We start from the raw sequence: 24,024 nt of genomic DNA, 5'->3' as shown, positions 1-24,024 counted from the left end.
CAATCTCTGACCTAAAAGTTGCTATATTACAACAAAATGACTTCAAAAACAGACTCCAACGAGAGACTGATGAATTGGAGCTAATTTGCAAACTGCATACAATTATTTTAGGCTTGAATAAAGACTGGGAATGGATGAGTCATTACACAAAGTAAAACTATTTCCCCATGTTTATTCCCCCATCCCCACCCCCCACTGTTCCTCAAACGTTCTTGTTAACGGCTGGAAATAGCCCACCTTGATTATCACTACAAAAGGTTTTCTTCCCCCCCCCCCCCCCCCCGCCCTCCTGCTGGTAATAGCTCATCTGAAGTGAGTGTGTATGAGAACACCTATTGTTTCACGTTCTGTGCTTATATAAATCTCCTCACTGTATTTTCCACTGAATGCATCCAATGAAGTGAAGTGAAGTGCATCCAACTATACTCTTAGCCCAGCAGAAGAATCTGTCCTATCTCGGGGCCTCTCCTTCTGCCCCTGCACTTATTCCCTTCACCTGGGGATAGGTTCAGTTAAGCTACTACCCCTTTCATGGCCATCTCACCCTGGGACAGCCTGAAACTGGAAACCTGTGCTCGAACAGGAACTGTTTGCTAGGACAGGTGCTGAAGACACAATGGAAGAGGAAATCCTTTGGACTGGATTGAAATTATTCCAAAGGAAAGTGAATGAGAGAAAATGTCCAGCGTTACCCTCCTAGCGAAAGAAAAGAATTAAGGTCAGAAAGGACCATTCTGTCCATCTTCTGTGCAACACAGGCCCTAGAACATCACCGAGTGCTTCCTCCAGAAAACCTACGACATGGGACTGAGCCAGAGCACGTCTTCTGGAAAGACATCTCCATGCATTCGAGCCAGCTGGTCAGAAACAATCTTTCTTCTGCAGTGACGTGAAGTTAAAGGACATGGAGAAGAAGAAAACCTTGACTCGGGTTGTTGCTGGAGCTGAAGCAGAGAGGCCAGGACAAACACGGCTAGGGCCCAGGCCTGACTATCAGCAGATCTGCCGTTTTCTATTCCTGGCTTTTTGACCATGAGCGAATTTCTTTGCTTCTCTGTGCCTCAGTTTCCATCACTATAAAATAAAGCTAATCAAGGTTCTGTTTTTTTCTCTCCTCTTTTTCAAGGTGGGACACTTAGAAACATTTGGGGCCTGTCTACGCTACCGGTCCAGAGTGTATTTGTAAGCTGATGACCCCCACATGTTGTTCAGAAGCTATGGATGACACAAGCTCCTAAGGTTATTCTGTACTTAGCCCCTATGGCACAGCTGGGCCGGGCGGCCTTTTCTTACTGTGCTGTGTGGAGCAGGTTCTGGGCACTAGGGATATGAAGAGGCTCTCGGGGACTAATTCTTGAAAATAAATATCAATGAACTGCAACCCAAATAAAAAATCACTGCTGCTAACATTGGTGCGTGATGAAATAGTAGCAGCGTGGTAATTAATGATGAGGACAGGGCAGTGTCACAGAGCAATTGGATCCCTTGAGAAGCTGGACCCATTCAAAGAAAACAAGTTTGAAAATAACCAAAGGAAGGGTCCTATAGCGAGCAACAAAGCATGCAGGCCACACCTACAGAGTGGGGAAGTGTATCCAGGAAAGCACTGACTGTGAAGAGGTTTTCGGGGCCATGTTGGGCAAGCCATTCAACATGAGCACCCAGGGTGATGCTGTGGTGAACAGGGCTAAAGCCATCATTAGATGTATGAAAAGAGCAGTGAGGCGCAGAGCTAGGTGACACACCGTGAGGAAGACTGATCATGGAATACTGCATCCAGTTTTGGCTTCCACCTTTGAAAAAAGATTTTGAAATCTTGGAGATGGGGCAGCAAAAAGCAATGAAACATTTCGAGGGCTGGAGAAAAATGCCTGCTCGTGAGCCATTGAAAGAGCTCAGCCTGTTTAGATGATAAAAAAGATCGGGAGGTGACGTCATTGAAGTCTTGAAGTGACTTCATGGAGAGAAAATATCAGGTATTAAAGGACTCATTAATCTAGCAGAGTAAAGCATAACAAGACCCAGTGGCTGGAAACTCAAAAGAGACCAATTCGTATTCGAAAGAGGGTACACATATTCAACCGTGAGGATGAATCACCAAAGAAACAAACTAGAAAGGGAAGTGGTGGGAATTCCCCACCTCTTGATGTCTTCCAATGAAGACTAGATGCCTTTCTGGAACGTGTGTAGTCAAAAACCAGCTCTTTGCGCTACAGAAAGCATGTGATATGCAGGGGGTCAGATGACATGCTCTAATTGTCTCTTCTGTCCACAAAGTCTGCTAATTTATGAAAAACTGAGCGTAGCATGGGGAGAAGCCTCTGATGTTTTACTGTGTGGTTGGTGTCATCCCCACAAGGAAGAGTCATTGAGTGGGGTAATCCAGGGGAAGCAGCTGAAACATCCGGTGTGGCTGGACAGGGGCAGGACATCAGCACTGCAGGGGAGGGATGGGTGTGGCAGTGACATCACAAGGGCCTTTGGCAGGACCTCAGCCTATTGGACAAAGGTGGTGGGGAGGCGATGACCTCACAGAGAGATCTTGACATCAGCCAGGCAGGACAGGGGTGCAGGACAGGGGCAACCTCGGAGATCCCTGTGGCTTTGCTTCAGCACGTCTCCTTCTCGAGGTCTCTCCTGGAGGACTGAGAGAGCATTCACTTGCACGTACGTGAGCGCAAGGAGGACCCTCTTCGGAGTTTTCTCCTATTCTTTTAGTGGTTTTGCTCGAAAACAGACGTCCCTGTATAGAAGGTAAGAGCCTCGGAGAAGTTTGGAACCTGCTCAGTCTGATCCATCAGGTGCCGGCTGATTTTTAGGAAAGGAAAACACTAGTTTGTGGGGGCAGCATTTTATTTCCAACCTAGGACTTTGTCCCTTAGAATTACTGGGGACATTGGGGTTTCTCCTTTTTGTTTTCCCTTTTCCTCTGTCCCACCTTTCTCTTCTTGCTTCCTTTGTCCTTTTCCTCTGCTCTCCTGCCACCACCAGGAGCTCTGTGGGTGGGTCGGGGGCCGGGGGGGGGGTGGGGGGGGTTGTGGGAGGCCCTCACAGAGAGGTGAGACTGGACTAGTGCTCCGAGAGTGATCCCCTCGGTGGTGACCAGGGCCATTCTTTGGGCTATTTGATGTGAACTCTTAGCCTCCCACCCCTCAAAGTCCCAACCTTGATTGGCTGAGGAGGGGGGTATTAACAGGGAGGAAACTGTGGTCTTTGTTGTTCTCTTTTATGACCAAGCAAATAAGTCACAACCAGTTAGATGTTTGACCAATGTGGACGCTGCTCTCCATTCATTGTCTCGGAGCAGTTCGTGATCCTCTCCAACATTCCAATTCTTCTGAAATAATTGCTGAATAATTACTATGAACAATTGTTGGTCTGTAGCTTATTTGAGAGCAACTCTGCTACTGACTGGCTGCATCAGCTAAGACAAGTCACTGTTCCTTTCTCAGCCTTCGTTTCTCCTTCTGTCAAGGACGAATAACAATCCTCTCCCACCTACCTCGCCATGGGTGGATGCTGGGGATCCACTGAAGAGTGTCACTCGGAGCAGTGCAGACTAGGGGGTGTCCTATCACACTGAGTCATAGCAGATTATGACCTAATATTCGATTGGATTTGTATTTTATTGTTTTGAAATTGTGAAGAGCAGCAACTACTTAGCTCAGACTGAAGCATCTCATCTAATTTTCTAGAGCACAGTGTCTCCCCTTTGTGTACGACAAGACAGTTTAATGCACCATGATAAACAGGAGATGCTCTTGTTTTGCAAACAAATATTTTTGCAAAGAATTTTCCTCCTACTTGTTATGATTTCAGGAAACAAAGTGGTTTCGTCTTAATGGATTTTCTGACAGAAAACGGTTTCCATGAAAATGTTCACACCTTATTTCCTGGGCTTTATCCCTGCCTCCGGGGGGTTGTTGTCCGTTAGTTAGAACAGGAGTTAGGACTGTTGTCTTCTCTTTCTGGCTCCGTCCCCGTTTGCTGTGTGACACCTTGGGTAGGTCCAACAGGAACAGGGTCAATTCTCTAACTCCAGGCAGCAGGGAGCCTGGGTGAGATAAGGGATGTTAAGGCCGTCTGCAAAGGAGAAAGGGATGTTTCCAGGTGTTGAATGTCAAGAATTCTAAACTTTGCTAAAATGGCTAGTCAAGAGAAACAAGAACAAGTTGGGGCCAAACTTTAACCATTGTCTTTTTTAAAGCCCATTCAGGGATGTGAGTCCCAGAGAGCCATAGAGAGGGGGAGCAACTTGCCCAAAGTCCCACAGATCAAGAGGCATCAGTGGAAGCAGGAGTGACCCTCCCTCTCAAAGGCAGGGGGACCAGCCATTAGGGCCTGGTTGCAATTGCCAGCTGTGGGAGGGAGTGTGCGGCAGTGGTTAGTGAAGGGGTCCATCCATGGCTCTGACACTTGATTTGACCCTGAGCCGGTAGCTGAGGCCTGTTTGCTATCAGTAGGGTTGGGTTCCCATTGCTCCAGCCCAGCGGGGTTGGGAGGCTCCAGGAAGGTGTGTAAAGTGCTGGGATGTCAGGATCCCGGAGGCACTGTCACCTCCGCCCTAGGGCAGTGTTCTGCACCCCCCTGCTGCTGGCTGAGTTTCTCCGTCCCTTGGCAATCAGACAGACTCTTCTTTTCACAGCCAGTCGATCGCCCTCGTGTCATCACCCTGCCTGCTGGCTGGGCAGGGTAACTCCTGAGGTCACCACCCTCTCCAGCCTGCCTTGGGCTTGGAGAGTGAGGAGGAGGGTGAGGGACGTCTGCTGACCCTGAACATCCGCCATCCATCATCCCATCACTGAGAGCAAGTGAGTGGCATTCGGGTTCCTCGGTGGCTTCCCCTGTCTGTCTTGGGAGAGGCAGAAACAGGGGAAGAGAATATCTCCAAAGGGGGATTTCATTTGCAAACAGCCCCCAAGAGCCCGTCACTCTTAGACCGGGCAGGGGCTTCTCCAGAGCCGTCTCCAGTGTGTTTGGAAAGGTTCCAGCAATGGGGCTCCCAGCCCTTCCCTTGTGGGACACTGTTCCCCAGGCTGACAGTCTCTGAGCTGGGCCAGACCCTGTGAGCTGCTGAGCCTGGAAATCAATGGGGAACGAGGAGGGCCCTGGTCTTCCTGTGCCAAGGGTCTCTGTGACTTTGACATGGGGAATGGTTTCGCAGGAGAAGTCCGGGCTCCTGGGTTCTGTTCCTTCTCTAGCCTGGGCGGGAGAGTGGCCTGGGACGACAGGAGGGGGCTGCTTGTCCAGAGTAACCGATGGTCTTTGGGATTGACCCCCTTGCTGGAAAAGGATGAGACTTCCTGGATATTGCAGCAGCAGGGATTACGAGGGGGAACGTTGGGAGCAGATCATGCAATGAACTCCTGCCCGTGTGTGTAGATGGCACTCCCTGCACTCCTGTGGGGGCAGAGGGGGAGGCTGTGGTTGGAGCAGGCGGGAGGAGGGACAGAAAAGGCCCATGAGTGAAAGGCTGCCTTGAGCCCAGACTCACCCCTGCTCCCCGCTCGGTTCCAGGATGGCCAGGCTCCTGCGGATGTTGTGGAGGAAGGCTCTGCAGGTGGCCCCAGAGCCTGAGGGAAGCAGCTGCCGTCTTCCCAAGGGGCAGAGCAAGCCCTGCGTCCCCGCTGGCGGGGAAGCAGCTCCCGTCCAGGCCAGACGGCGGAAGTGCCCGGCCTTCTGGAAAAGGACCCCGGCTCCCGGCGCAGGCGCCGAGCTGGGAGAGGCCCCGACCAGGCCCCAGTGGAGCTGGCCCAGGCTGCGGTTTGGCAGACAGGACCCAGCCCAGGAGGGGCGCCGGGCAGGGTGGCTCTGGGGCTTGTTGTGTGGGCAGCAGCGGCCCCAGGAGCCCAGTCCTCGTTCCCAACAGGAGGCCTCGCCCTGCCCGCTCTCTGAGGACCTTCCAGCCCCCGCCGGCCAGGAGGGGGAAGGTCCCTGTCCCAGCACCGGCAGCTCAGCCTGGGACAGCGGCAGCACCTGGGCCTCTGGCAGCAGCCAGGCCGATGGAGGCCACTGCTTTGTTCCAGGTGAGGAGCCAGGCTGGGCTCCAGGAGGGCTGAGGACGGGATGTGAACACCCTGGGCCCAGACGCTCTCCCAGGGATACGGGGGGGGGGTCCCCAGCCCAGGTGTCTGGCCTGAGCCCCACGAACCCACGGACAGCAGCAGCCGTCACACAGCTGCCCCTTCCGCACGGGGACCTGGGGGTGGGGGTGTGAAGAGCTGCTGCCACGTTGGTCCTTGCTGCTCCGGGCGGGGGGAACAGGCACCTCCCCTGGAGTCCTGGGCAGTGGAGGGGGGCTCTGCTCTGGGCTTCTGAAGCTGTTGGGGGCTGAAGGCATCCCTGAGAGGGAGGTTTGGGGCCCGATCTGCCCTGGGGGCCTGAGGTGGGAAGGGGGGTCTTGAATCCTGCTCTGCCCACCACGCCCCTGTCCTTCCCTCCCTGGTGCAGGGACCCCCCTGGATTCGGAGCAGGAGGAAGGGGTGGACGTGGCCAAAGATGAAGCTGCTCTCAAGCTCATCCGAGAGCAGCTCCAGTGCAGAGATAAGGTACAAATGTTCCCCACCTGGGCTGGAACCAAGATTGCCCTGTCCCTTCCCAGCATCTCCACCCCCTGCCAAGGGTCTTGTCCTTCCTGATCCACCACCCCTAATGGGGCCCTTTTACATCCATGATGTGGGACCCCCAGATGGGGGTCTTTGTCCCACAACAGCCGAGGTCGTCTCCCCCCACAGGCACTGTCCCAGTTCCTGATCCTGCTTGCGTAGGAGTGGTGGGAGATTTGGACAATCGGCGGGTCCCCACAATCTCCCATTGAGGCCTGAGCCCTGGAGCTGGTTTGGGTGGGGCAGGAAGGTCCCTCGCTAACAGGTTCTCTCTCGCTATACCCCACGTCTGGTGGGTCCAGGATGAGGGGCAGCAGCTCCTGTTCCTTCAGGCCATCTACCCCGCATGTCTGGCTGCACGGGAGAGAGGGGAGGACACGCTGGAGCCGCGCTGCTGCAAGGCGGCTGTGGTGAAGAGGATCGTGGTGAGTGAGACACGCCATTCGGCAGCTGGCGAGAGGAGAGAGACATGGGATTGGCAGGGGTATGGCCCTGCTAATGGGTGGGGGCTGGGTACTATTGGAGGAGGCAGCAGAGGACAGGGATTGCTGTCTCTGAAGACTTGGGAGAAGAGAAGGGAGAAATTCTGAGATTGGTCAGTAGTGGGCAGGGAGGGAATTGTGGGGCTGGAGGGCAGCTGAGAGTGGGGGACAAGGAATTACATGGTCCCAGATTGGTCATCGGGATGGGGCTGAATGGGGGCAGTTTTGACAGGGAGGAGGAGAGAAGGGGATTGGGGGTGAGCTGGGCAGGAATCCGGGAAGTGGGACAAGTCGGATGGGCAGGAAGGAATCGGGGGAGCGGGTGGTGGTGGGGGATCCTGCTGGCCATGTGGGGCACTGGCTGTGTCATCTCCTCACTGGGAGGTGTCAGTCGGGCCTGAATCTTACACGCTCCTTTGTCTCCTTTGCGTTTCACAGGAGCTCATCGAGGAGCTTCCCGATGACTCGTCACCTAGCGCCGTCCTCGCCCACTCCCTGGCTGCAGTGGGCAACCTCTGGTACCAAGACAGCCCCACCCCCCCACCCCGCCGGCTCCCCTCACCCCAGTGCTGCTCAGGCCCAAGGCTGGGAGTCACCGTTACTCTCCCTCCCAGGTCACCTCCCAAGAGTGGTGCCTCTGGCAGAGATGGTGGGGTAGGAAGGGTCACTCTCTCCTGGCAGGGCTCTTCTTTTCACTCCCATAACATGACAGGGGCCTTGGGGAGGGGCTCACTCCCGTCCTCAGATACAGGAGGGGCAGCAGGCTCCAGGGAACAGGAGCTATTCCTGTCCTGCCACTGTCTGTCTGGGACGCCTTGGCCTTGTCATTCCCTAGCTAAGTGCCTCAGTTTCCATTCTCACCAGCCTGTGCCTCTATCCCTGTGGCTTGTTGTCCGTGTTGGCGACAGTCCCACTCCCGTACTGCACAGTCTAATACCAGCTCCTCTCTCTTGCCAGCACCATGAAACCTGCCCTGGAGCCAGCCCTAGAGACCCACCTCTTGCGAGCTGCCCTTCACTCCGTCTTCACCCTGGGCACGGAGAAGGACACCACTGACATCCAGGTACCTCCTCCTCCTGCATCTTCTTACTTTTCCACAGTGGTCTTTGGTCCCTGCTCCCTTGATTCGCTGGAGCTCCATATTTAGGGGTGGGGTAGCGGAGTTGGAACAAGCTGCAGGGTTGGATCCTTCCCTCCACCAGGGAAGAGATTACCCCTCCCTGGGGGATATCTTTCTTTCTTTCTTTCTTTCTTTCTTTCTTTCTTTCTTTCTTTCTTTCTTTCTTTCTTTCTTTCTTAAGCTGTGTTTTACGCAGAAGCCCAGCTTCCATCCATAGCAACTTGGCTGTTTCATACTCTTCTGCCTACAAGGCCCTCTGCAGAGACCTGCTAAGCTCATGGATCAAAGGTCCAGGGGTCATCAATTCTTGCGAATTGCCTGCCGTGGGATATGAAAGAGAGAGGCCAGGAGATGTGTTTGGGAGTCTCCCCAGTGCTTACCAGAGACCCCTCTTCCCATCCTGTGGCAGGTGTAGGCCCAGGTTCCCTAACTCTGACCCATGCTTTGCAGGCTCTGCGCAAAGTCATCCCAGAGGTCCTGGATGCCATGCTGGGGAATCTGCTGGCAGAGTCCCCAGACACAGACAGGCTCCACTTCATCTTGGAGGTGAGCCCCATTTCACCTGAACTCTTTGGGGGACTGGTAAGGAGAGACTGGAAGATCCATTTTCTACTGTGTCCTCCTAGCTGGGTCCCCAGTGGGCCGTCCTTGGTTGGGGAGGTCAGTGCAATGCAGTGTCAGGTCCTTCCTTCTTGAGGGACAGAGGAAAGAGCTGGGATTTCAAGCCAGAGCTCTGCCTGGTTCTGCTGAGCACTAACCACAGGGCTCCTGGCTGTCTTGGGGAGTGAGAGTCTGAAAACCCACCCTTCCCCCACCCCTCCAACACACACACCCCATGAGATTCAGGAGATGGTTCTCAGAGAAGAGGCACACGCTCCTTCCTAGAGAAACAGGAGGATCCCAGGGAATCAGCCCTTCCCTCTGATCTGCTCTGAAATTCCTGGGGGAATTGTGTTCTCAGTCACTCCCTACATCCCCCCAAGGATTTTCATAGCAGGGAAGGGCCGAGGGTTCAGTCTCCTTTCTTGTGAACTGTTCAGGAATCAGGAGTTCTGGGAGGATGGGACCAGCCCCGACCCCGAACATTGTCCCAATCTAGAGAGACGCTGACAAGTTGTGACCTGCAGGGTACAAGCTGCGTCCTGGGGGAAAGAATCCCCTTCTAAAGCTCTGCCATCAAGGCCTCAGCTATTCCCCCCTGCGCAGAATGTCTCAGGCCCCTGGGGCTGGGGGCGTGGGGGGCTCATTTGCAAAGCAGGTGCACCTGGCCACTGAGTCTGACCTGCCTCCTTTCCCCACAGAATATCAACTTGTGGGTCGTGTCCAGGGTGTCGCAGGAGCGAGCCAGGGCCATCAGGAGCAGCACAGCCCTGCTGAGATACACAGTCTCCCTCCCTGAGTTTGAAGTAAGTGACCTCCGACCCCAGCTTGCTGGCTCCAGGCGGAGGCGGGCTGGCTCCAGCGGGCTGCAGGATCTGCTGCTGCCGGGGCTGTGGCTTAGGAGGGTTCTTCATAGGGAGGCAGAGTCAGAGCAGGGACTGAGCTCGGCTTGAGTCAAGTTCTTCTTGTCCTGGTTCAGTGTTGTCCCTGGGCCTTTAAGGAGCCCATGCTCCACCCCTGCTTGGCATCCCAAAGCAGCTCCGTGCTCCCTTGGCAGCAGAGCAAATGAAGGGTCGATCTCAAGCTCCTCTCCCCCAGCATCTCCTGCAGAGGAGCTAAGGGGAAGGAGCCCTCTGGCCCAGGGGAGCTGACAGGAAAATGCTGATGGAGTCCCCTCTCCTCTCCCTTCCATTAGATCTCAGCCGAGTTCCCTAGGATGGGTCACCATGTGGCCCAGCTGGCTCTATTTGTCAGCGATCCAGACAAGGACATCAGCCGGCAGGCCAGGGAGGGGACTTACCGGCTCTACCAACTGCTGCTCCAACAGAGGGGTAAGGAACCCAGCTGGGACACGGAACCCAATAGGGGACTAAGAGTGACCACAGGTGGATAATGGGACCCCAGACCATTGCTCTCCGACTGACCCCAGCTGGAGGACAAGTCTCTCTCTGCCTCTGTTCTTCTCCACTCCACTGTGCAGCCACCAATGGGATTGGAAGGACACAGAAACTGCAACGAGAAGGAGAAAAGTCTCTCTCTCTCTCTCTCTCTCTTCCAGGCCTGACCATACATGACGCGGAAGATCTCTGGTGCTATGACTGGCACCAGGACAGAAGGCTCTTGGGCTACAAGAACACAGCCAGAGTGGGGGAGGTAAGGGCACTGTGCCAGGGCATGACACAGCTCAGGGAGTGTGGCTGGCTGGGTTCCCTGCAGTGGATGCCTCCTGGAGACAGGAAAAGAGCCCACTCCTTATTTCCAGCTCAGAGTTCCTCATCAGCAACCAGTGGGACAGGCTGGTGCTAAAGGTCTCCCATTGGAACCTCGCTAGTTGCCGTGATTTGAGTGTCTTACATGGCTGCATTGCTCCGTGGCATAAGGAGGATCCCCGGGTGGGTGAGTTAATATAGGATTATGGCTCTGGGTGTCTCTCTGCTCCTCGTCCCCCTGGCTGATCCCCAAGTGTCTGAGAGGAGAGCCCTGAGTCAGTCAGTCACGATTGCTTGATCAGACCCTTGTTTAATTCCCTGCACCCTGTAGAAGCAGAGAAAGGAGGTGGGTTTTGCCCAATTCCATTGCCGGTCAGGAAGCAGAATGCCCCAACCTGGGAACTGGGTAGGGGAAATAGTGAGCTCCAGAGCCAATATGGACCACATGCGCCCCCCTCATGTCTCCAGACCCGGCCAGGGAATGGCAGAGTATCTGGACCTCAGCCACTATTCCAAAGAAGCACATTGTCACTGCCCCAAGTTGCGGCTACTTGCTGCACAAGTAGAAAGTCAAAGACACCCCCCCGCCCCCGTCTCACAACTGTGGTGAGAATATCCAAACCTTCGAACACACCGTAACACAGTGCCCCCAGCCTGGAGTCAAAGGTGAAATGGGTGATTGCCACAACATCACAGAGGAGGCCCTGGAGCGGCTCCTGGATCGACAAGGGCATCGACAGAACGCTGCTCCACAGACGCCCCGTGAGAGAGACTGTGTGAGCTTGTCCTGCCTCACACAAGCTGAATTGCTGCAGTGGAAGAAAAGTCTCCGAGGACCGTCTGGGATGGGGACTGGGCCATGAGTCTCCTTGTCCTTGTGAGGCTGCAGGTTGGATTCCCCTTGAAGAAACCAAGGAGATGCAGAGGCCATTCCCAGCAATGAGAGAAATCACTAAGCTGGGGTGAAGAGACCTTTGGTCTGTCAGCTCCAACCCCCTCGCCCCACACAACACACACACACTCCTCTAGCCGCTGAGGTGCAGGAGATCTCTCTGCTGGAAGCAACACAGGGTCCCCTGTCATCTCGGTGCCCTGCACAGCAGAGTGGGCCTGCTCACACACATTAGAGATCCATTTCCAGCCCATCCTGGCCCCTGCCAGAAATTGCCTTCCCGAAAGAGCCACTGGAGGCTTTGGTCCCTCAGCATGTGTGACCTTTTAATAAAGGGGCTTCCCTGAGCCCTGGGACCCTGAAAAGCCCCTGAAAGCCTCCTGAGGAATGAAGTGCCTTGGCCACAGCAGCTCTCTTCCCCGCCCTTTGGGGCACTAGAGGCCATTGTACCGCCAGGACTTGGAGGCTGGCTGTGGGCAATCTGCTCGAGCCTCGTGTCCTCTTGGTTTTAGGTCTTTGGAAAATTCTTCTCCATCGGTCAGAAAAGATCCTTCCTTCAGACAGCAGTGCTGGCCATCCACGACCCCGTGCTGCGTGTCAGCCAGGCTGGGCTGCTGCTCGTCTACTCCCTCCTGGGGGAAGCCCAGCAACTGATGGGGGTCACGGTAAGCAGCTGCAATCGACTCAGGAGCTTGGGGTGGGGGCCAGGGCCTCATTCCCATCCTCTCGCCATTCGCTGGCCTGGTGGCAAGGAGCCTAGTGGGGACTTCATGGACTTCTCTTCTTAGGATGTTGTGCTCTGCTATCACTCCTGGGAAAAGCAGGAGAGTCCCCTAAGAGCCCTCTGGGAACCTTTCCTGCCCCACAGAGCTGCCCCCATTTCCCCATATCCTAGTGTCCATGTCACCTGAGCCACCATCGAGAGTTGCTCCCTTCACCAGCAGCCTGGGAGGCCAAGGACTGACTGGTGATGGCGACTGACCAGGAAGGGCTGAGGCACGTGGGCGTGGGAAGCTGGGTCTTGCTGCTGGTAGGGCTGGACCCGCTCTAGAGCGATTGGGAGGATTCAGTCAGCAGGGGCTGCTGACCTGCCTCATTCACCAGGGCTGCCATCCTGTGGCTTCAGCTTTTGTCACTGGGGTGACTTGGGGAAAGGTCTCAACCTCTCCCCATCCCACTTCACTGCTGCCAGAATCCCTCCAGTACCCTGTCACCCTTCTAGAGCCCCCTCCCTGCCCTACCTGGGTGGGGATGGAGGTAGGGGTGGAGGAGAGGGTTCTACGAACTTGAGCGGTGTCCCCAGGTGGGTTGGAGGTGGAACAGCTGTCAGGGGCACTGATGGGGAGGTGGCAGGAGCTCACAGTACAAGGAGGGGGGTTGGCACTGGAGGTCACTAGAGAGGACAGCAAGCCTCCATCCTGGGGGTCGGGAGGGTGAATCCACCACTCAGACATGAGCAGCTGCTGGGTGGAAATGATGATGCTGGTTCCAGGTGCCGTTAATCCTCCCTGATTCCTGGGGAGTGTCTCTGTCTCTGACATGTTCTCGTTCCCCTGCAGCACGAGGATGTCACAGCCAAGGTCATGTGCCAGCTTCACATCATCAGGCACTTGCACCAGATGCCCGAGGCGCTGCAAGGGCTGTGGCTCGTCTGATGCCCTTAAAGGTTCCCCTCCCTGTTCAGCAAGTCCCGCTCCCTGCTGCAGGTACTGCTGTGTCTCACTGTAAATGCGGGGCTAGTGGAAGCGGAAATGGAGGCCCCTGGCACTCACAGAAATTCTCTGCCCTCTCTGTGGAGCCGGGTCCTTCCCTTGGCCCCCCAAATTCCTTCATCTGCGGCAGGAGCTCTTTCCCTCCCACCCATACCCCTCCCCTCTTTCCTTGATCTCACCCCCATCCCATTCCCCGTGCTCCCAGGCAGAGATCTTCCTGCCCCATATGGCGCAGAAGGACCTTTGTGTCAGGGCGACAGACTGTCTGCCCAACTGAAGCTCAGGAAGCTCCACATTTGAGGAGGTGAGGATGGGACAGAGGCTCAGGGCTAGCTTCATCTCCTGCCCTTAATTCTTCTTTGGGCTCTCAGAGTCTGACATGAAGAGGAGCCTCCTCCCCCCGTGTCTTCTAGGCCCTGGGGTGTGTGACAGCCTCCCAGATGGGTGCAGTCAGAAGCTGAACCACCTCAGGGAGCAGTGGGGACAGGTCCCTTGTCCGAGGAAACCAAGCAGTGGTATTTCTCAAAGATGCTGAGAAGGAAGACCCCGTTCCCTCATGGAGGTAAGAGCCATTGACTTCTTTGGGCCTTTGGGTTTCTTGGGGGAGAAATGGGATCCCTGCTGCATAGCCTGGCTAGGAGCTTCCCCCATCCCTGGGACAGAGACATCTCCATCAATGTGCCACCCTTGTTTTTTTCCTAGCAAGAGACTCCCCAGAGAACTCCTCGAATCTGTTCTACTGGGAGAGTTTCTGGGAGGAGGCTCCCATCCCTCAGTCTCCAACTCCATCATGCAGTCTCTTTCACCTTACTTCTCCGCTCTCCAGCTCCACTTCCCGCAGCAGAACAAACGGACCTTCAGCTCCTAGAGAACAGACTCTGACCTCCTTCTGATCAGCAATGGGGTTTCACCATCCCCTCAGCAAACCTGTCAGCCGGGCTGGACCGGATTTGAAGGAGGAGGGTATCTAACAGGGTGGCTTGGCCTATGGCTGCCTAGCCTGGGGCGAGGCCAAATTGATGACCAAGTGAGCCCCACCTGAGAGGAAACAAGGGAAAACAGCATCAAAGGTACAGAAACAGAGCGAGCTGTTCAGTCGACGGCCTTGGGTCAAAACCTGGAGTCCTGGGTAGGACTGGGTTCTCTCACAGTCCCTAAGGAAGGGGACACAGAAGACCATAGAAACCCAAGAAGGGCAGGCCGAGCCGAAATCAGGAGGAGGAAGAACTCCCCACGAGGGTGGAAGGCCTTGTTTCTGTTCAAGACATTTTTGGACTTTGTTTGGAAGGAGCACAACCCAGGAAGGAGTGGAGTAAAGGCCAGTCACCTGGTTGGAGGGCTGAGTTCTCAGCCAACAAACTGCAAGAGTGAGTATCAGCGGGGTTGCTAGCCCAGCTAGAAAGCGGTGACACGAGGCCTGGCCAGCATCTAGCGGTGAGTGAACTCTGGTACGCACCTGCTTCCATTCTGGAAACAGCCTGGTATTGGAGAATAGGTGGGGAGAGCAGGGAGGTGGGAGGGGTTCCTGAGGCTGGGGTAGGGAGGAAGCTGTGGGGCTGGGAGGGGAAGGACATGGCCCAGCTTGTGGGAGGGATCCTGCTGGCTGTGTCTGGAGCCCTGTGTAGCCTCTTCTGTGGGAAGTTCTCATGCATCAGTGGGGCTTGAATCTCTCCTGCTCCTTTGGTCTCTTTGGGCTTCACAGGAGATGTCTGGTGAACTGCCCTTGGACTCTGGGCCCAGTACCGCTCAGAAATTATTCGCTACCTTCACAGAGACAGGGCACAGCTCAGCCTGTTGGGTAGGCTGGAGACTCACACTTCACTCGAACACACAACACTGAGGTGGTTTGGGAAGCATAGTGACAAAGAAGAGATTTAAGTGAAACTAAGCAAGAGAAAAAGACAAATTTCAAAGAGAGAAACAAAACACAACACACTTTGTAGTGACTTAAACTGAACCTTAACAAGTCACAATCTTTGCCTTAGCTGTTTCCAGACTAACATCTCAGCTTTCCTAACAGACCTTCTTTGATGTCCCTGTAGGGTAGAAAACTTCTCTGTCGAATCCGCTGATTTGATTGCTTCGTCTTCTGGTTTCAGACCCTCTGTTCTCCTTCTGGGCTGCCTGGACCCTGACTGTAACATCTCTCTGGCCCAGCCTCTTACACAGATGCGTGCTGCAGCCAGCCCAGCGCAGGGAGCAGTGGGGACAGATCTCATCCTGTCAGACCAAGAAACAGGGGTCCCAGTGAGGCTTAGATGGAAGATCCCAGGCATGTCCTGGAGGTAAGAACCGTCCATTCTTCTGGGCACTTGGGGCTGTTGCAACAAAGAGGGGGCTCCTGTTCCATAGCCTATTTGTCCTCATGACTGTGTTTTTTTATTCTCAGAGGATGCGTCCGGGACCCTGGAGACTGTTTCATGCAGGAGGTTTGAGCGGGGAGAGATCACTCACTGTCATGACCCATGGGTCATTAACCCGGGTGTGCAGGGTTCCTGGGAGCAGCCACCCTCCAGCACGCCACCTGGAAGCCTACGAAAAACTGCTTAGCTAGGACTGATGAAGTCCAGACCCAGTTTGAGGCTCTGTTGGCGGAGTCCCAGAGCAGCTAATCGGCCCCCAGGACTTCCTTAAACCAGCAGCAGGAACAAGAAGCTGCCTGAACACCCGAGCTCCTCCCCGCCCCCTCTGGACCGTGTGTTAGCTGTTCCTGCTTCCGCTCCCCAGGCTTGATTTCCTGGCATCCGGACTCGGGGTGACTCATCTGACTTGAGGTGCTGAACACAATTTGGTCTTTTGCTTCTGCTCTTCCAGTGTCCTGACCCAGCTGACTCTCGACTCCTGTCTCGTGAGTGTGGACACTGCCTCTGACCACTTGATCTAGCTGCCCATGACTCGGCCATGACACTGACTTTTCTACAATTCCTCCAGTGCCCTTTTCTGCTCTCCAGCTCTGCTGTCCCAGCAAGACACACTGATCCCTTGGCTCCCAGAGTCCTGCTTGCCTGCTAGTCAAGGGCTCAGGGGGAGAGCTTGTCTTGCCCCCTCCCCCACCACAGCTGCTTTTCCTCGGGGACTCTCCCTAGGACAGAGGAGAATCAGTCCTGGCAGCAATTCAGGAAGTCACAGAAGGGACGGTCTGCTCAGCTCCCTCTGCAATGCCACTGCCCGAGACCATTACGAGTGGGTGCCCAGTGACTGCGCCGGCAGCTCCTTGAGAGACTCCTGGGGGCAGGGTAGTCGTGTTTCCCGGTGACCGCAGGAAGCCATGCAAAGAGTGCGGCATTGAGGAGACTCTCCTGCTGTCCCAAAGTGTTTCTGTTCTCCTGCACGATCAGACCGTGGGGCCGGGTGGCAGAATGGGGAAGAGCTGGTTGGTGATGAGTTGGAGGAATCACCATAGAGGTGGCAGCAGCTGCAGATCCTGGAGTCGCCTGTGGTCGGGTTTCCATGCGTCCGGATTTTCCCGGACATGTCCGGCTTTTGGGGTTTTCAATCGCCCTCCGGGAGGAATTTGTAAAACTCTCCAAAGGGCCGGGATTTCCCTCTCAATGCAGCACTCTGGGGGCAGGGGGTGGGGAGCTGTGCGCTCTGCGGGGGAGCGCGGCACTGTGTCTGGCTCCGCACCCCAGACACACTGCTCTGAGCAGCAGGGTAAGGGTGCCGGGGGGCTGGAGAAGGGGCATGGGGTCCCAAGGGACAGTCAGGGGACAGGGAGCTGGAGGGGTTGGATGGGTCAGGGGTTCTGGGGGGAGCCTGTCAGGGGGTGGGCATATGGAGAGGGGTTGGGGGAGACAAGGGACAGGGAGCAGGGGGGGTTGGATGGGGCGGAGGTTCGGGGGCAAAGTCAGGGGCAGGGAGCAGGGGGGGTTAGATGGGTCGGGGGTTCTGCGGGGGCAGTCAGGGGACAGGGAGTGGTTGGATAGGTGTGGGAAACCTGGGGGTCTGTCAGGGGGTGGGGCTGCGGATAGGGATCCGGGCAGTCAGGGGACAGGTACGGGGGGAAGTTCTAGGGGGGCAGTTAGGGTGGGGGGGTCTAAGGAGGAGGTAGTTGGAGACAGGGAGAAGGAAGGCTTAGACAGAGGGCGGGGTCCTGGGGGCGGCGATCAGGGGACAAGGAGCAACAGTGGTTGGATGGGTTTGCAGTTCTGTGGGGGGCAGTCAGGGGGCAGGAAGTGAGAGAGAGTAGATAGGGGGCAGGGCTACAACTCCCCCCCCCCCCCCCCCCCCGAGTGTCCACTTTTTTGAAAGTTCAAATATGGTAACCCTACCATATAGGCCCAGCCTCCACTCCTGAGAGTTCAGGCGAACCTGCCCCTGTTCTCAGGGAGTCTTTGGCTTTCGTGGCTGGACCTGCCTGCCGAGACAGAGGACTCAGTGTTTCCATCAGGCTGCTCAGCTGCAAATGCAGCCACCCAAAGATGTGAAGAATGGAAGCGAAAGAGCAAAGCTGGACCCTCCGCTGAGCTCCTGCCATCAAGTGAGCCCAGCCTGGGAGAGACGAGGGAAAGCTGCAAGGTGGCTGGTGGCTGCAGGAATCCAGGGGAGGAGAAATAAATAGTTCATGATGAATCCTACGGGCTTTGTGTTGTGTGGTGAAGAGTTTAAAATGGGTCTAGTTACTATCACATTAAACTTTACAATGGCTGTGCCTGATTGAAGGGCAGGTCTGGAAAGGTCAGAGGTCACTCGAGGAGCTTCAATCTCAGATTCTGTCCCTATTGCCTGCTTTGACCAGCTGATCTCAGCCCACCACATCCCTCAGGTGGTCGCAGTGGTGAGCTCTTTCCCTCTTTTTCTGGATTAGCCGCCAGCATGGGGACAGGATACATGTGGCCAAGGAAATGGAGAGGCGTGGTGGTCACTGGCAGAGGCATGCAGAGAACTTGCAGAGTTGCCTGTTTATGCAGCTCCTCTTGGGGGAGCACGGTCGGATACCGTGCACTCAGGGCACCATTTCAAATTTTGGTGGTGGTGGGGAGGATAATTTCACCATGATTCCAGGGGCTATTTAGGCACCTGAAAACTCTAGTGTTTTGGCAGATAACATAGCAATGAGCTGACAGGAACGCTTGCTAGACTGCTTTCCGGGGAAGACAGCTATAAGAATGGATCCAGGGAATGGTTCTGTATCTCTGAGCTGTTTGGACACTTTCAGAGAACATTCCCGATGCAAGACAGAGATCCCCAAAGTTATCCTGTGTAACCCTGAGAGACTTATGGAAAACTAGCAGATCCCACATCTCTGCTGTCACTTTGCCCTGACAAACTTGGACTGTCCGAACCTGTTCATGTATTTTACCTGCTTTAAGCTCTCAAGAACTTTCACATATAAAAGAACGAAAATTAAATAAATGACGTAGTTACACCGATATAGGGCCGTAGCATAAACCCAACCTCAGAGTTGTCCCATTGAAATGGAATTATTCACAGCAGTCATTAAAGTGAAACATGCACGTAAGTGTTTCCAGGGCCAAGATTAAGGCCACAGCTTATGAGAGGGGCAGACACAAGAAGAGAAGAGCGGTGCAAAAACTGAAATACCACTTGGAACTTGGCCCAAACAATGCATCATGACAAATAAACTCATCTTGTTATACAGTAATAGAGCTGGTTCAAAATGGTTTTACACTGACAATGCAACCTTTGAACTAGAAATGCCACTTTGGATTACATTGATCATTTGAAAAGAGTTCCCTTTTAAAAAAGAATACATTTTGGATTTCTCTGCCCGCTTGAGAGAGAACGTGGAGTTTTTCCCACCAAAACTAAACAAAAATTTGATCATTAAAAACATTTGCAAATAAGTTTGAAGAATATCGGGGGGGGGGGGGGAGTGGTTTCTTCTTCAATTTTCATGACTCTCCCCACCCCCACTATTTTTGACCAGTTCTAATTATGAATAAATGTCTGTCTGTCCATGAATGATAAATATGTCTGCTACTGAAACATTTACAAACAATGGCTCTCAGCAGGAGCACTGATGTCACATTACGCAGAGAAACACCCAGGCCTGCAGGGTTCACATTCTCAAAGACATAAACCGCCCCAGAACGGGAATGTCACACGCCCGGTTTGGTTAGGTGTGTGTTTTGCTGTTGCTGGCAAATTGTGCTTTTTTGAGGTGGGGGGGAGTTATATTTGAAAGTAGTTCTTCATCCTCTCCCATTCTCATCCAGGGGAGACCAGGGCCCACCAGTTTTTACTGGCCATAAGTGTGAGCGACTGGATGAGGGGGGAGAGAAAGGAGCGGAGGGGGGGTGTTTTGGGGGCAAGAGACAGCGTGAAGTGGGAGCTCAGGGAGAAAGACGGCATGAGGGGGGCGCGTCAGGGAAAGGGGCAGTTTGAGGGGGCAGGACCTTGAGGAGAAGGGGTGGCACAGGGGCTGGGCCACAGTTTGGCTGCCAGCACCCCCCCACTTTTAGGAAGCTTTTGCCCATCCTGCCCTCATCCCAAATACATTTGTTACAGTTAGAAATCTTTGAGCAACAAGGAGACTCAGAGACCCACAATATAACCACTAAAATTCTCAACCGCCAGGGTGAACAAAACTAAAATTTTTCCAAGTTTTTGATGAACGGAAAAGCTTTAAAAAAAAAAAAAAAAAGACCCAGGAACATTTCAAGGGTTGTAACTTTTTGAATTTTTAAAATAAAAGTGAAGGACATTTTTAAACAAAAAATTGTTTCAAGCTGAAAAATCAAAATGGTTTGTTTGGAAAGTGTCTAAACGAAATGCTTCGACTTTTTAAGAACTGGGGGGAAGGGCTGGACGTGAACAATTCAGCAGACCAGACATGAATTCGCAAACTGCTGAATTGGCATTTTTCACCTAAAAAAGGTTGAGATGAAACGTTTTGCCAAGTCTAGTCCCCACCATTGAGGGGCATCGTAAGAGGGATCAGCTCTTCTAGCTGGTTTCCCAGCCCAAGTCTGTCTCCATTTAATGGGTCCCTCCCCACCACTCCGGTTTAGGGTTGCCAATTTTAATTGAACGTATTCCTGAAGATTTTATCATATGACATAATCGTTAATTAAAAATTAATCTTTAATTCCTGTAGACTCCCGGTCATCCTGGAGGATTGGCAATGCTACTCCAGTTTCCTGGGCCACACCCATGTCCCCACCTAATGGATCCCTTCCTCTGGGTTCCTGGGTGAAGCGTCTGTCCTCCATTAGCAGGTCTCCTTCCCCATTCTCCAGGGCTGGGTCTCAATTCCTGTTTCTGGTTCCCTGGGCCTGGTCCCCGTCCCTGTCACACACTGCGGGGAGCTCAGATTCCTGTGAATCCTGCGGACTTCCAGGCTGCTGGGAGGGATGAGTCAGCAGCTTCCTGAAGACGAGTCGTGAGTAGGCAAACACTTTCCCTCTACCTTTCCAAAACCCACATTCGTATAGTGAGACCAGCACCCCCACCACTGCCACCGCTCCACGCACCATGAGACGATTCCAGGACGCTGGCTCTAAAACAAAAAAAGAGAGAGAAAGGCCCCATGACTAAGGGACTCCGTTAAATCATCCCGCTGCTGCCATGAGGCTCCCAGAAGATGAAGACGTTCCTGGGACACAGTAAGAGCTGAGTTGGGTTGTGTGCACATGGTCACCACTCAGAGCAGCGGGAATGAGATCTCCAGGCTCATTATCCCCATCGGCCAACGTGACGGAGGGAGAAAGGTGAGCCCGGCAAAGCAGCCCCTGTTCCAGAGTCTGGGAACTGTGATTTTTAAGACGCTCCGGGATGGGATCCCTCAAGTCTTAAGGTTAGAGGGGACGGTTAGGATCATCTACTCCAGCGTCTCCTGAAGCGTGGGGAAGGGCTAGCCATGGTGGGAAGGGTGGGGTTTGAAGATGTATACAGGAAAATGGGGGGTGAGGTCGCTAACACATTGCTGACAGGTGAGGGGCACGATTGGTTTCTTTGCCTTGAGGAGCGGGCTCAGCTTTTAAAAGTTTTGGGAAGAATAATTTAGTCTGAGCCCTGGCATAACCCAGGCCAGAGAACGTCACCTACTGATTCCTGCACCCAGTCCAGTGATTTATGGCACTGACTTGACATTGAGAGGGATTTTATCATACGCTGAAATCCAGCTGCAGAAGGGAAAGGGCATTAGAAGCTGAAAGACCCCAGAAGTGGCTCTGGTTTTCTACTCAAAATAACCACCCAGGGCTGATTTTCCCCAGCCAGCACCTTGCAGTCATGCAGCAGCACCTAGTGAGTGCGGTGTGCAGGCAGGCTCCCAAATCCAGACAGTGGCTCTTCACATCCTCTTTCCCCTGGCGTCAGGGACTGCCCTGAGCGCCCATCCTGCAAACGCGTACGCACCTGAGCCCTCCCACTGCGATCCAAGGCTACTCCTGCGGATGGAGTTAAACACGTGGCTAAAGTGTTTGCAGAGGTTCCAAAGAGCTGAGGCTCTGTGCAAAAGGAACATTAGTCCAGTTCTTCCAATCTTGGGTTGATGAGATGCTCCTGCCTGCCCCCTCCCTTCACAGCTGAGTCTCCCACCCAGTGGAATTCTCCAAGGAACTTCCCACTCCAAGAGACAGAGGTGCCTGAAGTGGCCATTAGCCTTTTAAGTCCCTTTGTGAATCCAGCCCTAACCCTTCATCGGGACAAGTCCTCAGCTCCCTGCAGCTGTCCTGTTACCCAGGTCGCACGGTGCAGGTTTCCTCTCACCCATCAGACTTTGTTTTTATAGGAAAGCTGAGATGCAGGAGATCAAGGTGGTGCTTCCAGTGAACAAGTACCAGGTCACCCACCCCATGAGATTCAGCCTCGTATGGTCCTTGCTCCAGACCCCCTAACTCTGTGGTTCTCAAGCAGGGGTACACGTATCCCTGGGGTACACAGAGCTCTTCCCAGGAGTATGTCAACTCATCTACATATTGGCCTAGTTTTACAACGGACTACATAAAAAGCACGAGCGAAGTCAGTGCAAACTAAAATTTCAGACAGACACTGACTTGTTTACACTCTTCTATATGCTACACCTGGACATGTAAGTACAATACATGTGGAGAAAGAGGTGGTTAGGGACTATTTAGAAAAGCTGGACGTGCACAAGTCCATGGGGACGGACGAGTTGCATCCAAGAGTGCTAAAGGAACTGGCGGCTGTGATTGCAGAGCCATTGGCCATTATCTTTGAAAACTCGTGGCGAATGGGGGAAGTCCCAGATGACTGGAAAAAGGCTAATGTAGGCCAATCTTTAAAAAGGGGAAGGAGGAGGATCCTGGGAACTACAGGCCAGTCAGCCTCACTTCAGTCCCTGAAAAAATCATGGAGCAGGTCCTCAAAGAATCAATCCTGAAGCACTTAGAGGAGAGTAAAGTGATCAGGAACAGTCAGCATGGATTCACCAAGGGAAGGTCATGCCTGACTAATCTAATCGCCTTCTATGATGAGATTACTGGTTCTGTGGATGAAGGGAAAGCAGTGGATGTATTGTTTCTTGACTTTAGCAAAGCTTTTGACACGGTCTCCCACAGTATTCTTGTCAGCAAGTTAAAGAAGTATGGGCTGGATGAATGCACTACAAGGTGGGTAGAAAGTTGGCTAGATTGTCGGGCTCAACAGGTAGTGATCAATGGCTCCATGTCTAGTTGGCAGCCGGTGTCAAGTGGAGTGCCCCAGGGGTCGGTCCTGGGGCCGGTTTTGTTCAATATCTTCATAAATGATCTGGAGGATGGTCTGGATTGCACTCTCAGCAAATTTGCGGATAATACTAAACTGGGAGGAGTGGTAGATACGCTGGAGGGCAGGGATAGGATACAGAGGGCCCTAGACAAATTGGAGGATTGGGCCAAAAGAAATCTGATGAGGTTCAATAAGGACAAGTGCAGGGTCCTGCACTTAGGACAGAAGAACCCAATGCACAGCTACAGACTCGGGGCCGAATGGCTAGGCAGCAGTTCTGCGGAAAAGGACTTAGGGGTGACAGTGGACGAGAAGCTGGATATGAGTCAGCAGTGTGCCCTTGTTGCCAAGAAGGCCAATGGCATTTTGGGATGTATAAGTAGGGGCATAGAGAGCAGATCGAGGGACGTGATCGTCCCCCTCTATTCGACATTGGTGAGGCCTCATCTGGAGTACTGTGTCGAGTTTTGGGCCCCACACTACAAGAAGGATGTGGATAAATTGGAAAGAGTCCAGCGAAGGGCATCAAAAATGATTAGGGGGTCTGGAACACATGACTTATGAGGAGAGGCTGAGGGAACTGGGATTGTTTAGTGTGCAGAAGAGAAGAATGAGGGGGGATTTGATAGCTGCTTTCAACTACCTGAGAGGTGGTTCCAGAGAGGATGGTTCGAGACTATTCTCAGTGGTAGAAGAGGACAGGACAAGGAGTAATGGTCTCAAGTTGCAGTGGGGGAGGTTTAGGTTGGATATTAGGAAAAACTTTTTCACTAGGAGGGTGGTGAAACACTGGAATGCGTTGCCTAGGGAGGTGGTGGAATCTCCTTCCTTAGAAGTTTTAAGGTCAGGCTTGACAAAGCCCTGGCTGGGATGATTTAATTGGGGATGGGTCCTGCTTTTGAGCAGGGGGTTGGACTAGATGACCTCCTGAGGTCCCTTCCAATCCTGATATTCTATGATTCTATGAATACTTATTTCCAATGGGTTTATTTTATAATTGTATGGTACAAATGAGAGTCAGCAATTTTTCAGCAATAGTGGCTGTGGCAAAATTTGTATTTTTACGTCTGATTTTCGAAGCAAGTCGTTTTTAAGTCAGGAGAAACTTGGGGTACGCAAGACAAATCAGACTCCTGAAAGGGGTGCAGTGGTCTGGAAAGGTTGAGAGCCACTGCCCTAACTCATCTCACAGCCTGGGATGTCTTCTCGACTGACGCTCCGCAGGGAAGTTAGAGATGAAGGACAACACCAGAGCCCAGCTTCCCATT

General features: G+C 53.6%; 1 protein-coding gene across 1 annotated transcript; it reads left to right on the top strand.

The window, feature by feature from the left end:
• Positions 1-8,672: 8,672 nt before the first annotated feature.
• Positions 8,673-10,451, top strand: LOC142068926 (maestro heat-like repeat-containing protein family member 7). The gene is made up of 3 exons (XM_075119042.1): positions 8,673-8,753; positions 9,509-9,613; positions 10,003-10,451. Exons 1-3 carry the CDS (start codon positions 8,694-8,696, stop codon positions 10,198-10,200), a joined length of 363 nt encoding a protein of 120 aa, XP_074975143.1. The 5' UTR covers positions 8,673-8,693; the 3' UTR covers positions 10,201-10,451.
• The last annotated feature ends 13,573 nt before the right edge of the window (positions 10,452-24,024 follow it).

This window comes from Caretta caretta, chromosome 14, assembly GCF_965140235.1.
Source record: "Caretta caretta isolate rCarCar2 chromosome 14, rCarCar1.hap1, whole genome shotgun sequence".
NCBI classification, from domain to species: Eukaryota; Metazoa; Chordata; order Testudines; family Cheloniidae; genus Caretta; species Caretta caretta.
This window is presented reverse-complemented; position numbering and strand designations above follow the sequence as displayed.

What these genes read in the sequence shown, in the direction of transcription:
- LOC142068926 (XM_075119042.1), top strand. Translation starts at nt 8,694, where the DNA reads ATGCTGGGGAATCTGCTGGCAGAGTCCCCAGACACAGACAGGCTCCAC. An exon ending in GGCTCCACTTCATCTTGGAG is followed by an intron (nt 8,754 to 9,508) that starts GTGAGCCCCATT and finishes CTTTCCCCACAG; the next exon opens with AATATCAACTTGTGGGTCGT. An exon ending in TCTCCCTCCCTGAGTTTGAA is followed by an intron (nt 9,614 to 10,002) that starts GTAAGTGACCTC and finishes CCCTTCCATTAG; the next exon opens with ATCTCAGCCGAGTTCCCTAG.